The 15,865-nt window shown below is 48.3% G+C and overlaps 1 protein-coding gene across 2 annotated transcripts in view; it reads right to left on the bottom strand.

The window, feature by feature from the left end:
- The window catches only part of SLC24A4 (solute carrier family 24 member 4), a 157,534-nt gene extending 142,141 nt beyond the window's left edge, over window positions 1–15,393 (bottom strand). For both annotated transcript variants that reach the window (XM_030558890.1, XM_030558888.1), the window contains exons 1-2: window positions 14,772–15,393; window positions 4,134–4,244 (exon numbers count right to left, since the gene is read on the bottom strand). In XM_030558890.1, the coding sequence (XP_030414750.1) occupies window positions 4,134–4,244; window positions 14,772–14,928 (268 nt within the window). In that variant the 5' untranslated portion in view covers window positions 14,929–15,393. The remainder of the gene's footprint in view (window positions 1–4,133; window positions 4,245–14,771) is intronic.
- Between the last annotated feature and the right edge of the window lie 472 nt (window positions 15,394–15,865).

The raw sequence follows: 15,865 nt of genomic DNA on the forward strand, positions 1-15,865 counted from the left end.
AGTAGCAATAATGCACCTTTTCAAAGCAGGTTGTTTGATGGGTGGGAGTTACTCCACTTGGAATAAGCAGAGAGTTCAGTCTCCAGCATCCTTGCAAGATTTTCTTGAAGCCTGAGCCATCCACATAGGAGCCCTAGACCTGGCTCTGTAGCTTCCCAGTACCCAATTTCTTGGCTTTTTTGGAGTGTTCTTGGCCAGACATGCCTTTTATAGGATGTTCCTGGGGCAGCTGATAACTCCCACCCATCAAACAACCTGCTTTGAAAAATCATAAGTTTCAGTGTTTCAGACACTTAAAACTGAAATTTCATGGTGTTGTAACCGTGGGGATCCCAACCAAAAAGGGGGTCATTGGGAGGGTCACAAGATTATTGCAGGGGGATTGAGGGATTGCCACCCTTACTTCTGCACTGTTGCTGGCAGTGGTGTGGCCTTCAGAGCTGGGCGGCTGGAGAGCCATGGCTGCTGGCCGGGTGCCCTACTCTAAAGGCAGCACTGCCACCAGCAATAATGCAGAAGCGAGGGTGGTTTGGTGGGATGAGAGGACAGGGTCAGCCTTACTGATGGACGATGTGGGCAACCACCCAGGGTGCCATGGTTGGGGGGAGGGGTATATGGTCCACCCTCACACACACACAGCCAGCCCAAAGCTCCTTTAGCCCTCCGAGTGCCAGGATGCTGGGCCCAGAGCCAGGGAGGGGCAGGGCTAGGGGTTCCCTGGCTGAGGGTTCCTAGTATATGCCAGGCTCCAACTGCTGATCCCAGCTGAGCTGGTGAGGAATGAGACATCCTCTCCCCATGAAGGGGCTGCTCCCGGGGTCAGGTCAGACCCATTTCCAGGAACCTCCCCCAGCTGCAGGAAGGTCTGCCATAGCTGGCTGGAGCCCAGCTGTGAAGGCAGTGTCGCTACCAGCAGCAGTGCAGAAATAAAGGTGGCATGGTTTGGTACTACCACCTTTACTTCTGTGTTGCTGCTGGCTGTGCTATTGCCTTCAGAGCGAGGCTCCCAGCCAGCATCCACCGCTCTCCAGCCACCTAGCTCTGAAGGTAACACAGAAGTAAAGGTGGCAATACCGCAACCCCTCTACAATAGCCTTATGACCAGTCCCCTCACAACCCTCTTTTGAGTTGGGACCTCCAGTTTGAGAAATGCTGGTCTTCTCCGTGAAGTCTGTATAGCAGTGGTCCCCAACGTGGTGCCGGGGCGTCTATGTGTGCCCATGTACTGGCTGGTAGACAAGCGTCTGCCGAAATGCTGCCGAAAAGCAGCGTCATCAAGAGGCGTCGCCGTCAAAATGCCACTGAAAAGCAGTGTCACCAAGAGGCGTCACCACCGAAATGCCACTGACTTTTGGCGGCATTTCGGCGGCGATGCCTCTTGATGTTGCCGCTTCTCAGCAACATTTCGGCAGATACTTGCTGGCCACGGTCCTCAGTGGCTCGTCATCCAGCGCTCGCCACCCGGAAAAGGCTGGGGACCACTGCTGTACAGTACAGAATAAAAGTTTACAAAAGACCACATTTCACGGATGTGAATTTGGTAGGGCACTAGCAATTACAATTACTGGTTTTGTCACAAACTTTGTGTGACCATGGACAAGATCCTTAACCTCTCTGTGATCCAGTGCTCATATTTGCAACAGGGATTGTACTTATTGGGTTTCTCACAGAGATGATGTTAGTGTTACATGCTCACTCTTTTGTAGGAGTCTGTGGTCCATATTGCTTTGCCTTATAAAGCTTCAGGCCTCACACTCCAGCCTTTAAAACAGACAGGAACAGCAACATTAGAAAATCTCACAGGCTCTAGAAGTTCCTGCTCCTGTGTTACCTTCAGCTAACAACAATCACTTCAAAGCTTCTAGGTTCTTAAGACATCTTTCCTCTCTAGCTACAAACATCACACTTTCACAGAGGGAGCCTTATATCAGAAGTGCTGTGCCGAATCTTCATTTATTCACTCTAATTTAAGGTTTCACGTGCCAGTAACACATTTTAATGTTTTTAAAAGGTCTCTTTCTATAAGTCTATAAATATAACTAAACTATTGTTGTATATAAAGTAAATAAGTTTTTTTTAAATGTTTAAGAAGCTTCATTTAAAATTAAATTAAAACACAGAGCCTCCCGGACCGGTGGCCATGATCTGGGCAGTGTGACTGCCACTGAAAATCAGCTCACATGCCACCTTCGGCACACGTGCCATAGGTTGCCTATCCCTGATCTAGACACTTCCTCGGCCTCTCCCCTGTCACCCTACGGTGCACTAGAGATAAGCTATATGCAAACTGTAGAAGAGGAAGTGACTCAAAAACACCACTGCTATCTTCCTGTGATATGATTTGGTAAATTGATTTCAATATTAACTTTAGGTAATATCTTGTTTAAAAAAATCTGACTTAAGCAGCATTGCCAGATCTTACTTTATCATAAGTCTCACAATATTTGGTGTTTTTCTTAAAGCTCCAGCTCCTGGAGGCATGTGACTGAGAATTTCAGCTTTTACACTTTTTTTTAAAAAGTGTAAATTTTCCAGCCTTCATAGTTGTGGAGAACAGCTTGAAAATGTGACCCAAGGGCACCTTAAAGTTTCAAAACAAATCAAGAGAGAAATACATAGAGGGGGGAGAATTAGTTTTAAAATCTTTCATGATTTTGGGGGGTTGCTTCATGATTTTTGAATTCCTGGGCTTGTCAGCACTGCTCAAGTCATTCCTCCCCCCCTTGCTATACATAGGATATGGAACATGATTTCCCCCATATGTGTATATATAATCTCCAGAGTAAGGAAATGAACTCCCATGTCATCCCAGAAAGTAACTCCCATTAATACTGAAGACTTTTAGAGAGAATCCCTTTGATCCATTTCCTGGAATACTGTATGCCTCAGTTGGCTCAGCACTGTTGACATGTGTGCACAGGCATGTATGCACATACCTATGGACAGACACTCATAGTAATGCATTACACTCATAATATGCACATGAGTAAGAAATTTGACTATTCATCAGGAACAGCCAGATCTTACCAAAAGATATCTGTTTTGCTCTTCTATATGAAGAACTTTTAAAGTGAAGTCAACTGTCACCATTTTACATGTGCAAATATACCACAGACTTCTTTGCACATATCGAATACCCAGTTAGAAACTCTGGATCATCAACATAGATAAGAAAGTTTGTGTCCTACTGATGCTGGTTATACCTCTTTCACTTCACCCTTAAAAATGCACATGGCCAGTAGTGATGCTATCCCTATGGAAAGGTGCATCAGTGCTTCAACAGACACCCAACTGAAGAAGGGGTTGCATGACTCCCAACCCCTCTAGTTAATGGAGGCTGGTAGTATTATGGAATTGATGCCATCAGATTTTGAGGGAGGGTGCATCTAATGGCTGATCAACGAGCAATGTTGCAGTTGATGAAACTTCCTTCCTCCACCCCGCCATGAACCACAAAGGGAGGGATGATAATAGCAAGACAGATGGGAGGGTGAGAGCACTAGAGGTCCAAACTCACATCAGGCAGTATCCTTTGTCACTCCACAAATCACTATCATGGCCAGGACTGATAGGGTGAGATAGAGTGAATGATTAAATGCCCCCGTTCTTCCTCCCTCTTCACAGACAGCAATTCTGACATTAGGGGAAGCTAAGAACCTGAACAGATAGCTCAGTGCAACATTAAACTTACAGAAATTGATTCAATGGTACTGTAAACCCAAAATAAGCATTTCAGTCTTGTAACCTTTACTAGCCACGGTTTAATAAAAAAGTGCACCATTACTACCAACACAACATACATAGCAGCAACAAGACAGAAACAATGACCAAAAAGGAAATAAAATGTGTGAGATCCAGCCTCCAAGACAAGCCTCATGAGGACTCATACACAGTTTTATGTCTGAACATTACCTTTTAGCTTCAGTAGATAAAAACTTTGCGTTGCTTAGCAGTATCACCAATTACTTTGCTCATAAACCTTTTTTCTACATAGCACTGTCTTCCTCCCCAACCACCACCCATGTTTGACACTTTTATATTCACAGTGACACATTACTGAAGCTTGGGCTATGACTGCACAATATGGTACATCTCAACAGCTTACAAAATACCAGAAAGCTTTTGGGTTTTACCTGGCTCTGTACAGTTCTTTTCTTCATGTGTCACATTATGTGAGGCCATCAATCTTCTATTCCTCCATATTTCTGACAAAACATTATTGTCTGTAATAGCGGATTCTTGTCCTATATTAAATGCAAAAGTGTTGTCAGCATTGCTATCCATATCTTCTTAATTGGACTATATATATCCTTCATACTTTAATGGGGCAAAATTCCCATTAAAATTTTTGCCTAAGCAAGTATTGCAAGATCAGAATTTATTAAATTTATCTATCTCAACACAGCATATAAAGAAGCATTGTGCATACCTCAAAAGTGCGTACCTTCCACCAACAGAAGTTGGTCTAATAAAAGATACTGCCTTGAGTACCTTTTCTCTCTCATATCCTGGGACCAACACAGCTACAACAACAAAGTAAACAGTTTTGCTAATGGAAGTGATGTAATTATAACCAAGGACAGAAAAGACCTTTTTAAGTTCAGCATTTTCATCATGACCCTACATAGGGTGTCCAGACAGCATGTGTGAAAAATTGGGACAGGGGGTGGTGGGTAATAGGAGCCTACATAAGAAAAAGACCCAAAAATCCGGACTGTCCCTATAAAATTGGGACATCTGGTCACCCTAAGCCTACATGCTTATAGTGAATGATTTATACTAGAAGTTGCTCAGGGTCTGATCCTGTAATTCTTACTCAGACACAATTTATCTTCAGTGGTGTGACACAGATACGCCTCTTGAGTGCCTTCCAGCAGCTGGGTGTGGTACTGCACTTTTCCTGCTCCCGGTGCCCCCTGTAGGTTGCTGACCTTGCTAGGTAGGTCTTCAAAAAGGATTTGCCTTCCTCAGGCTTTTCCCAAAGAGAAACTCCCTTTGTTCCTCCCTCCTCCCCTCTACTGAGATCTCCACTCTATTTAAGGCCTAGCTCCACCTCTTCTAAAATTTTGTTCTGAACTGCTGCCCCCTGGAAGGTCAACAGTCTGTGCCTTCACCAGGGCACAAGCTTCATCGCTTTGACTTTTTTTTGTAGCTGGCACACTTCCAGGTGCAACTGATCCTTACCCCAGAGTGCCCCCTGCACTTCCTTTCAGAATCTCTCCACTATAGAGTGCAACCTTCACACAATCTTCCTTGTTCCTTGGACCTCAGCTATACATGTTCCCCAGGATACAGAGAGTAAGCCTTCTCTGTGGCCTCTGTATTCACCTCATCTTCAACCTACTTCCTCTCTGTGGTAACAATCTTATTCCCCAATTTCTACCCATTTCCTACTGTGAAGGCCTTTTGAGTAGGTGTATTCTCTACTGCCATCAGCGCTACATCTCCTTTGCCTGTAACTTTTGCTTTTGCACTGTGGGTTACCCCTATTCTTTCTTGCTCACCCATTCCACGGTCGCTCCTCTGACTATTCCTGGTTTGCCTGATTTTGGAGTCTCCTTTTCCTCTTGTTGCCACTCATTTCTCTACAAAGGCAATGTCATTTTCAATGCCCTGCCACCCTGGAGGCAAAACATACCACACTGCCCCAGGTTTGACAACTGGCAGAGTATCCCTTTAGGCCCTTTCAGTACCCTGTTGCCCAGAGTCACTCTTGGTATCATGGTTCATTTAGGGGTAGATCCTCCTAATACATCCAAATTGACCACAGTCAGAGTATGTCCTCAACTGGGCCTCACGCCTCTTCATCAGCCCTGGAGGAGTTTCTATGGCTCTTACCAGCAACTCAATCTTTTTCCCCCATTTGCCCAAGGGCAAGCTGTCATAAACGATAGCTAAAGTGTCATCTATCAACCAATCCTTCGGAGACCCCAAATTCATCAACCCAAAGGACCAAGTGACAATTTACCCCTTCATGTCACAAGCTGTAGACTTGCCTACAGCTGAACTGCCTGTCCAATACAAAGGCTGGTCAGGAATGTGGACTTTTGCAGTCTATGACAATTATACCATCCCCATGCTACTGGGGGAAGACTTGGCCAACCAGGTGAAGCGGGCCTTGAGAGTGGGAATGGTTACACGTAGCCAAACCAGGCAAGTTTCCAGACCCACTCCTGTTCCTGAGCTGTCCACAGGGCCCCCGTCTGTGTTACCAGAGACCCAGACAGAGGTAGTGGACCCGAATTCCCTGCCAACAACGGAAACAGCCACAACACCTCCAGTCCCAGGCCTGGAACTGGAAAAGCAGCCAGCACCAGAACCGGTGCCAGCACTGATGACAGTGCTTGCAAATCCATCTTCAATCCCAACGCCAGAGGGTGCCAGCGAGCCTGAACTGGCAGAAGCAGCAGACAACCACACCCAAGAGGCTCAGCCAGAGCCTGAAATAACCCCTGGTGCACCAGCGGAAAGCGGCTCACCAGCAACGGAAACAACTCCATCACCTACATCGCTTCCAGAGGGACCAAGCCCAAGTCTAAGGAAGAACTGGTGTCTCCAGCTTCAAGGGAACAGTTCCAGACTGAGCAGGAAGCAGATGACAGCCTTCAGAAAGCGTGGGCGGCGGCACAGAGCACCCCACCGCCTCTCAGCTCTTCTAATCGATCCCAATTTGTTGTAGAACAAGGACTTTTATACAAGGAGACTCTTTCTGGTGGACACCAGGAAGACTGGCATCTGCAAAAACAGTTGGTGGTTCCAACTAAGTACAGGGAAAAGCTCTTCAGCTTAGCCCATGATCATCCCAGTGGCCATGCTGGGGTGAACAGAACCAAGGACCGGTTGGGGAAGTCCTTCCACTGGGAGGGGATGGGTAAGGACATTGCCAAGTATGTCCGGTCTTGTGAGGTGTGCCAAAGAGTGGGAAAACCCCAAGACCAGGTCAAGGCCCCTCTCCACCCACTCCCCATAACTGAGGTCCCATTTCAGCGAGTAGCTGTGGATATTCTGGGTCCTTTCCCAAAAAAGACACCCAGAGGAAAGCAGTACGTACTGAATTTCGTGGACTTTGCTACCCGATGGCCGGAAGCAGTAGCTCTAGGCAACACCAGGGCTAAAGCTGTGTGCCAGGTCCTAACTGACATTTTTGCCAGGGTAGGCTGGCCCTCCGACATCCGTACAGATTCAGGATCTAATTTCCTGGCAGGGACCATGAAAGAACTATGGGAAACTCATGGGGTGAACCACTTGGTTGCCATCCCGTACCACCATCAAACCAATGGCCTGGTTGAAAGGTTTAATGGAACTTTGGGGGCTATGATACGTCAATTTGTCAACGAACACTCCAATAATTGGGACCTAGTGTTGCAGCAGTTGCTTTTTGCCTACAGGGCTGTACCACATCCCAGTTTAGGGTTTTCACCATTTGAACTTGTGTATGGCCATGAGGATAAGGGGCCATTACAGTTGGTGAAGCAGCAATGGGAGGGGTTTATGCCTTCTCCAGGAACTAACATTCTGGACTTTGTAAGCAACCTACAAAGCACCCTCCAACACTCTTTAGCGCTTGCTAAAGAAAACCTAAAAAATGCTCAGGAAGAGCAAAAGGCCTGGTATGACAAACATACCAGAGAAGGTTCCTTCAAGGTAGGAGACCAGGTTATGGTCTTAAAGGTGCAACAGGCCCATAAGATGGAAGCATCATGGGAAGGGCCATTCACGGTCCAAGAGCGCCTGGGAGTTGTTAACTACCTCATAGCATTTCCCAATTCCTCTTTAAAACCCAGAGTGTACCATGTTAATTCTCTCAAGCCTTTCTATTCCAGAGACTTACAGGTTTGTCAGTTTACAGTCCAGGGAGATGATGCTGAGTGGCCTGAAGGTGTCTACTACGAAGGGAAAAAAGACGGTGGCGTGGAAGAGGTCAACCTCTCCACAACCCTGGAACATCTGCAGCGGCAACAAATCAAGGAGCTGTGCACTAGCTTCGCCCCATTGTTCCAGCCACCCCAGGACGGACTGAATGGGCATACCACTCCATTGACACAGGTAATGCTCACCCAATTAGAACCCCACCCTACCGGGTGTCTCCTCATGCCCAAGCTGCTATAGAATGGGAGATCCAGAACATGCTACAGATGGGTATAATACGCTCATCTACCAGTGCATGGGCATCTCCAGTGGTTCTGGTACCCAAACCAAATGGGGAAATATGCTTTTGCGTGGACTACCGTAAGCTAAATGCGGTAACTTGTTCAGACAACTATCCAATGCCACGCATTGATGAGCTATTGGAAAAGTTGGGACGTGCCCAGTTCATCTCTACAATAGACTTAACCAAGGGGTACTGGCAAGTACCGCTAGATGAACCTGCCAAAGAGAGGTCAGCATTCATCACCCACGCAGGGGTGTTTGAATTTAATGTACTTCCTTTCGGGCTGCGAAATGCACCCGCCACCTTCCAGAGGCTGGTAGATGGTCTACTAGCAGGACTGGGCGAATATGCAGTTGCCTACCTCGATGCCTACCTTTTCTGACTCCTGGTCCGAACACCTAGAACACCTGGAAAAGGTCTTTGAGCGCATCAGGCAGGCCGGACTAACTGTTAAGGCCAAAAAGTGTCAAATAGGCCAAAACAGAGTAACTTACCTGGGACACCAGGTGGGTCAAGGAACCATAAACCCCCTACAGGCCAAGGTGGATGCTATCCAAAAGTGGCCTGTCCCAAAGTCAAAGAAACAGGTTCAATCCTTCTTAGGCTTGGCCGGGTACTACAGGCGATTTGTACCACACTACAGCCAAATCGCTGCCCCACTGACCGACCTGACCAAAAAGACCCAGCCAAATGCAGTTAAGTGGACTGATGAGTGTCAAAAGGCCTTTACCCAACTTAAGGCGACGCTCATGTCTGACCCTGTGCTCAGGGCCCCGGACTTTGACAAGCCATTCCTAGTCACCATAGATGCATCTGAGTGTGGTATACGAGCAGTTCTCATGCAGGAAGCAACAGATCACAATTTCCATCCTGTTGTGTTTCTCATCAAGAAACTGTCTGAGAGGGAAAGTCACTGGTCAGTCAGTGAAAAGGAATGCTACGCCATTGTGTACGCCCTGGAAAAGCTACACCCATATGTTTGGGGACGGCCGTTCCAGCTACAAACTGACCATGCTGCGCTAAAGTGGCTTCATACTGCCAAGGGGAACAACAAGAAACTTCTTCGTTGGAGTTTAGCTCTCCAAGATTTTGATTTTGAAATTCAGCACGTTTCAGGAGCTTCTAACAAAGTAGCTGATGCACTCTCTCGTGAAAGTTTCCCAGAATCCAGTAGTTAAAAAGTGTTCTTAAAATGTAAAAGTCTGTTAGTTATATACTTAGTGGTATATGTAAAGGTGCATGTGTTGTATTGATCTGTTTATTTTAAAGTTCTAGGAGGAAATCGCCACCAGTGAGGTTCCCCACTGTCTGCAATTTGGGGGGCGTGTCATAAACAGATAGCTAAGGGTTAATGTTCTTTTACCTGTAAACGGTTAACAAAGGGAACCAAACACCTGACCAGAGGACCAATCAGGAAACAAGACTTTTTCAAATCTGGGTGGAGGGAAGTTTTGGGTGTGAGTTCTTTGTTCTTTGTCTTGGTTCGGTGACCCTCTCAGCTCTGAGAGTGATCTTTCTATCTCCAGGCTTTCTAATCTTCTGTTTCCAAGTTGTAAGTACAAGGATAGTAAGACAATAGGCTTATATTGTTTTTTTGTATTTACATGTGTGTAGTTGCTGGAATGTGTTAAATTGTATTCTTTTTGGATAAGGCTGTTTATTCATTTTTTCTGTTAAGCAATTGACCCTGTATATTGTCACCTGATACAGAGACCATTTTATGTCTTTTCCTTTCTTTTTATATAAAGCTTTCTTTTTAAGACCTGTTGGATTTTTTTTTTTAGTGGGGGCTCAAGGGGATTGAGTCTGCAGCTCACCAGGGAATTGGTGGGAGGAAGAAGACAGGGGGAAGAGAGAATCTCTTTGTGTTAGATTTACTAAGCCTGACTTTGCATACCCTCTGGGTGAGCGGGGAGAGAGATTGATCTCTCGGTACTTGTGTTTCAAGGACTTGAAGCAGGGAATATCCTAGAGTACCCAGGGCGGGGAAATCTGGGAGGAGGTAAAGAGGGGGAAGGGAAATGGTTTATTCCCTTTTGTTGTGAGACTCAAGGAATCTGAGTCTTGGGGTCCCCCAGGGAAGGTTTTGGGGAGACCAGAGTGAGCCAGACATTGGAATTCTGGCTGGTGGCAGCGATATCAGATCCAAGCTGGTAATTAAGTTTGGAGGTTTCATGCTAGCCTCTCATGTTCTGAACTCTAAGGTTCAGATCTGAGTGGGAGAGTTATGACACAAGCCTTTCTGAAATGTCCCATCTGTCCACAACCATAACATCTCCTTGGCTAGTCCTCAAGCCTCCAGCCCACTAGATCCTTCTTGTCTTTCCAGGATCAGTAGCCATTGCTGCTTCTTCCCTGCAGGATCCATAACAGGCACTGCTGCTGCTCCTCTAGCCAGGCTAGCCACTGTTGTAGATCCTGCTGCACCTCCTGCCATTCTCTGTGAGCCTCACTGAGCTGCTGAAGCAACACCGAGATTTGCTTCACGGATCCAGTCCTCCCCAGAAACAGGTGTATGAATTTTGGTGTCTCCGTCTGTCATGGCTGCTGGGATTCTTGTTACCCTTCAGCTAGCACCTACTGAGTTTCAGCAGAGCTGTGCTGATGCTCGGTTAGAACTCTTTTCAATTCTCCATTGTGCCCTTATTTCAGGGTGTCAAGTATCAGAGGGGTAGCCGTGTTAGTCTGGATCTGTAAAAGCAGCAAAGAATCCTGTGGCACCTTATAGACTAACAGACGTTTTGGAGCATGAGCTTTCATGGGTGAATACCCACTTCCTCAGATGCATGTAATGGAAATATCCAGGGGCAGGTATATATATGTGTGCTAGCAAGCAAGCTAGAGATAACGAGGTCAGTTCAATCAGGGAGGATGAGGCCCTGTTCTAGCAGTTGAGGTGTGAAAACCAAGAGAGGAGAAACTGGTTCTGTAATTGGCAAGCCATTCACAGTCTTTGTTCAATCCTGAGCTGATGGTGTCAAATTTGCAGATGAACTGAAGCTCAGCAGTTTCTCTTTGAAGTCTGGTCCTGAAGTTTTTTTGCTGCAGGATGGCCACCTTAAGGTCTGCTATAGTGTGGCCAGGGAGGTTGAAGTGCTCTCCTACAGGTTTTTGTATATTGCCATTCCTAATGTCTGATTTGTGTCCATTTATCCTTTTCCGTAGAGACTGTCCAGTTTGGCCGATGTACATAGCAGAGGAGCATTGCTGGCATATGATGGCGTATATTACATTGGTGGATGTGCAGGTGAATGAACCAGTGATGGTGTGGCTGATCTGGTTAGGTCCTGTGATGGTGTCGCTGGTGTAGATATGTGGGCAGAGTTGGCATCGAGGTTTGTTGCATGGATTGGTTCCTGACCTAGAGTTATTATGGTGTGGTGTGCAGTTACTGGTGAGAATATGTTTCAGGTTGGCAGGTTGTCTGTGGGCAAGGATTGGCCTGCCACCCAAGGCCTGTGAAAGTGTGGGATCATTGTCCAGGATGGGTTGTAGATCCTTGATGATGCGTTGGAGGGGTTTTAGCTGGGGGCTGTATGTGATGGAAAGTGGAGTCCTGCTGGTTTCTTTTGTCTTGCAGTAGGAGGCTTCTGGGTACACGTCTGGCTCTGTTGATCTGTTTCCTTATTTCCTCATGCGGGTATTGTAGTTTTGAGAATGCTTGGTGGAGATTTTGTAGGTGTTGGTCTCTGTCTGAGGGGTTAGAGCAGATGCGGTTGTACCTCAGTGCTTGGCTGTAGACAATGGATCGTGTGATGTGCCCGGGATGGAAGCTGGAGGCATGAAGGTAGGCATAGCGGCCATTACATGCATCTGAGGAAGTGGGTATTCACCCACGAAAGCTCATGCTCCAAAACGTCTGTTAGTCTATAAGGTGCCACAGGATTCTTTGCTGCTTATTTCAGGGTGTAGTTCCAAAGTTCCCACTTCCAGTACAAGTTGTGATGGGGACACTCACTCTTGAGTGCCTCCTTGTAGCTGGGTATGGTACTGTACTCTTTTTCCTGCTCCTGGCACCCGCTGTCACAGTCAAAAAAGGACTGAACCTCTTCCAAGAGTTCAACATTTTATCTGCCCTCACCAGGGTCTTCAGACCCATCTCTGGGCACTTTAAATCCCACCCTTTACTGAGGCTTCTGAAGAAGCCTTCTCCCCTTCTCAGGGCTTAAGCCACTTAGCTAGCGGCCAGTGGGGGAACCCCGCTCATCTACTACTCCAGGTCCCAACCCAGGGACCCTATAAACAGCAGCCACGTGTTGCTGCCTCCACTTCACTGCGGCTGTTCCCTGGGCCTTTTCCCACATTGCCCCTTTCTCCTCATCCTTAGCTCAGGGCTGAAATTCTCAGATCCTCTTCACTGAATGCCAGTGCTACCAGAACCCATCTTGACGTTCTCTGTCAAGCTCCAGTGACCAGCAAGGAGCACCACTCCTTGATCCTATGGTCCCAGTCAGGAACTGGCCTCTTCAGGCCCTGCAGCTCCTTTTATCTAAGCCTGCTGGGCTTTGATTGGCTGTTTTATGCAGCCTGTCTAGAGAGGCCTGGAGGACCCACCTTTGCTGTTCCTTTCCTGCGGTGGGATGTGGTAGGACCACATAGGTTCCATCGGGGGCCACCAAAGGCCTTGTGTACCCCATCACAAATGGGCATTATGCCTGAGTAAGGACTGAAAAAATCTGGCCCTAAAGTTAATTTGGTCAGTGCCATTGCCAAAATGTTCTACTGCTGCAACAATTACAGCAAACTGAGAACTGATGATCAGTGTTTATGTGATGATTTGTTACCAATTAATCAGCTAAAAACAGTACCTGACCCAGCTTTCCCCTGGTTAGTCAGGGTCTCCCCTCTGTGTCTGGAGAGCTTATACAACAATTTCTGCTCTGGTTGCTCTGGGTCTTCTCTTTCAGGCCTTTCTGCCTGGAGAGGGTAGGCTGAACTTGCGGGTAACAGTTGAAATGTAAAGTGTAGCTTTCATGATACACTTGATCATGCATATCAAGATTTTGTGATAAAAAAAATCAGTTCTGAGAAAGCTTATTTGCATCCAAAAACTCATGACCAAATCACATTGCAGTTAGTTATTTTCACAAACCAGTGTGACAAAAATCAAAACTAGGTATGATAAATTGTTCAAAATGTGGAAAACCGTAGTTTTTAAGACAACACGGAATAATTTCCAAAAATCTGAAGCCAATAACATGCTTATAAGAGTGTAGAGAACTAACTTCTTTCACTAATAGCTTGTCATCACAGATCAGTATCAAGTGTAACCAACAACAGTTTGAACAGGAGAGTGTTATAAAGCATTAAAACTTCCACTGGAATTGTTTTTAAATACAGATTTTAGCTCCAGCTTTAAGAGAATAAAGCCCCTGATCTGCTCCTGCAGGACCTTGATTGTCTTAAATTAAAGCTAGAGCTAAAATCTGTGTTTAAAAAATATTTCCAGTGGAAGTTTGATGGGTGCATTCCTGGACCTGTGCAGTGTCCCACTGACCTCGTTGGGTCTCCAGAGGTGCAGAGCAGTGTGAAACAACCTGCAGAACCGAGACCCAAAGTTACATTTTTAAAGCACAAACTGTGTGATCAGGGGGAAAAAACGAGCAAACTAAGGAGAACGAAATGCATTCCAGGATCATAACGTATAAATGCAGCAGTTCATAATGTCCTAATTTAAAAATACTTGTACAGATGTAACAGACTAATTTCAAACATATAAAATGTTTAAACAATATCAGACTCTCAATATTATTTGTCCTAAAATCAGTTCAATCAGTGTGGTACTCTGGGAAAAAATGAGGTAGTTTTAGATTATATCCAGATATCCAATACTTTATCTTGGTCTTTTTAAAATTCTGCAAGAGGTCAAGTGGCTAGAGAAACAAATGGAAGTCACCACTCCTGCGTTCTACTTCAGGCTCAAGTACTGTATGACTTTGTGCAGTGCACGTAATTCCTGTGGCTGGGTTTCCTCCTCTGTAAAATGAGCTTAATATTTATGCTCCTCAGAGGGATGCTTTCAAAAGTGCTTTGGGATCCTTGGATGAAACGTGCTAGAGAAATGCAAGGTATTGTTACATATCATGTTTTGTGAGGAGGAGCCAGTCCTCTCACCCTCTCCTTAACTGCAAGTGAAGTTGCTCAGTAAAAGGGAGCCAAGTCATGAACTGTGAAATGCTCCTACCGAGAACGCAGCTAGCTAAAAGGTGTGGTTATCTGAGCACTGCTTTGCTTTAATCCCACTGGGCATTAAGCATCATTATCCAGGCAAACTCACTCAGCTGGGGGCGCGGGGGCTGTCACTTTTTACTGACAGATAGGGCTGCGGGCAGCTGAACAGCTTAGTGCCTCCTCCTCAGCAGCAGCCAGGACCCAGCCAGCCCATCCTTCCTGACCTACCTGCAGCCTCCCCGCTTTACAAACATGTTTGTTGCCAGAGTTAATAAAGAGACACAAGCCAGGAGCTACTGTGCCCCCTGACAATGAGCTAGGCTGGCAGGGGCAGCGTGCAAACAGCGAGCCCCCCACCCTGGGGCACAGCCAGGCACTGCCCCAAGCCAGCCCCGACATCCCTGGCTGCCCAGCGGCCTGTTTCCTGCTCACCCCCGCGGCCACCTACCCAGCTTGGAGAGCAGGCTGGACATGCACCACACGAAGAAGAGGATGGCGCAGATGAAGCCCAGCTGCGGCAGCAGCATCTCTCGCCGCTTGCGAACTTTCCTCAGCTTGAAGTGCATGGTCTGCGGGGCGGCGAGGGGCCGCACTTCCAGCCCCATCGGAGCCAGCGGAGGGAGGACGCGGGTGGGCAGAGGGCGAAGAAGCCCCGGGAGACCCGTGGGGTTCACTTAGCGGAAGCCCCTGCGGCGGGCTTCATCCCGAGGCGGCGGGAGAGCTCCAGGCAGCCGCGCCAGGGCTGGGGGAGAGGCGCAGGTGGGAGGCGTGCGAGGAGGGGGGCCGAGACGCTGCCGGGGTCTCTGGAGCTGTCAAGGGGAGGGCTGAGCCCGGCGCCCCGCGCCCACCATGGCTGGGCTGGGGGGGGGGACCGCAGCGCCTTTGCCCCCGGCCCCGCAGATGCTCCTCTCACGGGCAGGTGCGAGTGCGCCGGGTGGCGGGCTCAGTGCAGCCGCTCGGCTCCCGCGGGCAGCCCGCGCAGCATCCTCCAGTCCCGGTTAAAGTTCCTCCTCCGGCCGCCGCTGCGGGAGGGGCGCGGGGTTCCCGGCTGGCGTGAGGCGGGTGCGGGGTGCAGGCTCGGCGGTCGCGCTCCAGCTCGGGGCTGAGGCAGCAGAGCCGCCTCCCGCGGGGAGCTCCGAGGTGACAACCGCGCCCGTCCCTCCCCAGCTGCTCTCCCAGGCAACTTTCTCGCCGCTCCTCGAGCCCCCTGGGCAAAGCGCATGTGCCGGAGCCCCGGCCTCCCTCCGCCCCTCCCGCCTTCGCTCTGCCCTCCCCGCTCCCCCCTCCGCGCCGGGGGATTAACTGGCCAAATTAATCCGCTCCCCTAAATGGCGCAGGAATTATCCACTCGCCGGCTAGCACTTGGCATCGCCGGGCGCGCGGGGACGGGAGGCCCCCGGGAGCAGGCAGGAGCACGTGCCGCTGCGGAGCCAGCCTCTCTCACGCCTCCCGGGCTCGGCCAGGGAGCCGCTTGCCCTTGCCAAGCGAGTGCTGCAGCCGGGGGCAGGGGTTAGGGTGAAAGGCAGCCCGTCCTCGGAGCTG

Source organism: Gopherus evgoodei, chromosome 4, assembly GCF_007399415.2.
Source record: "Gopherus evgoodei ecotype Sinaloan lineage chromosome 4, rGopEvg1_v1.p, whole genome shotgun sequence".
NCBI classification, from domain to species: Eukaryota; Metazoa; Chordata; order Testudines; family Testudinidae; genus Gopherus; species Gopherus evgoodei.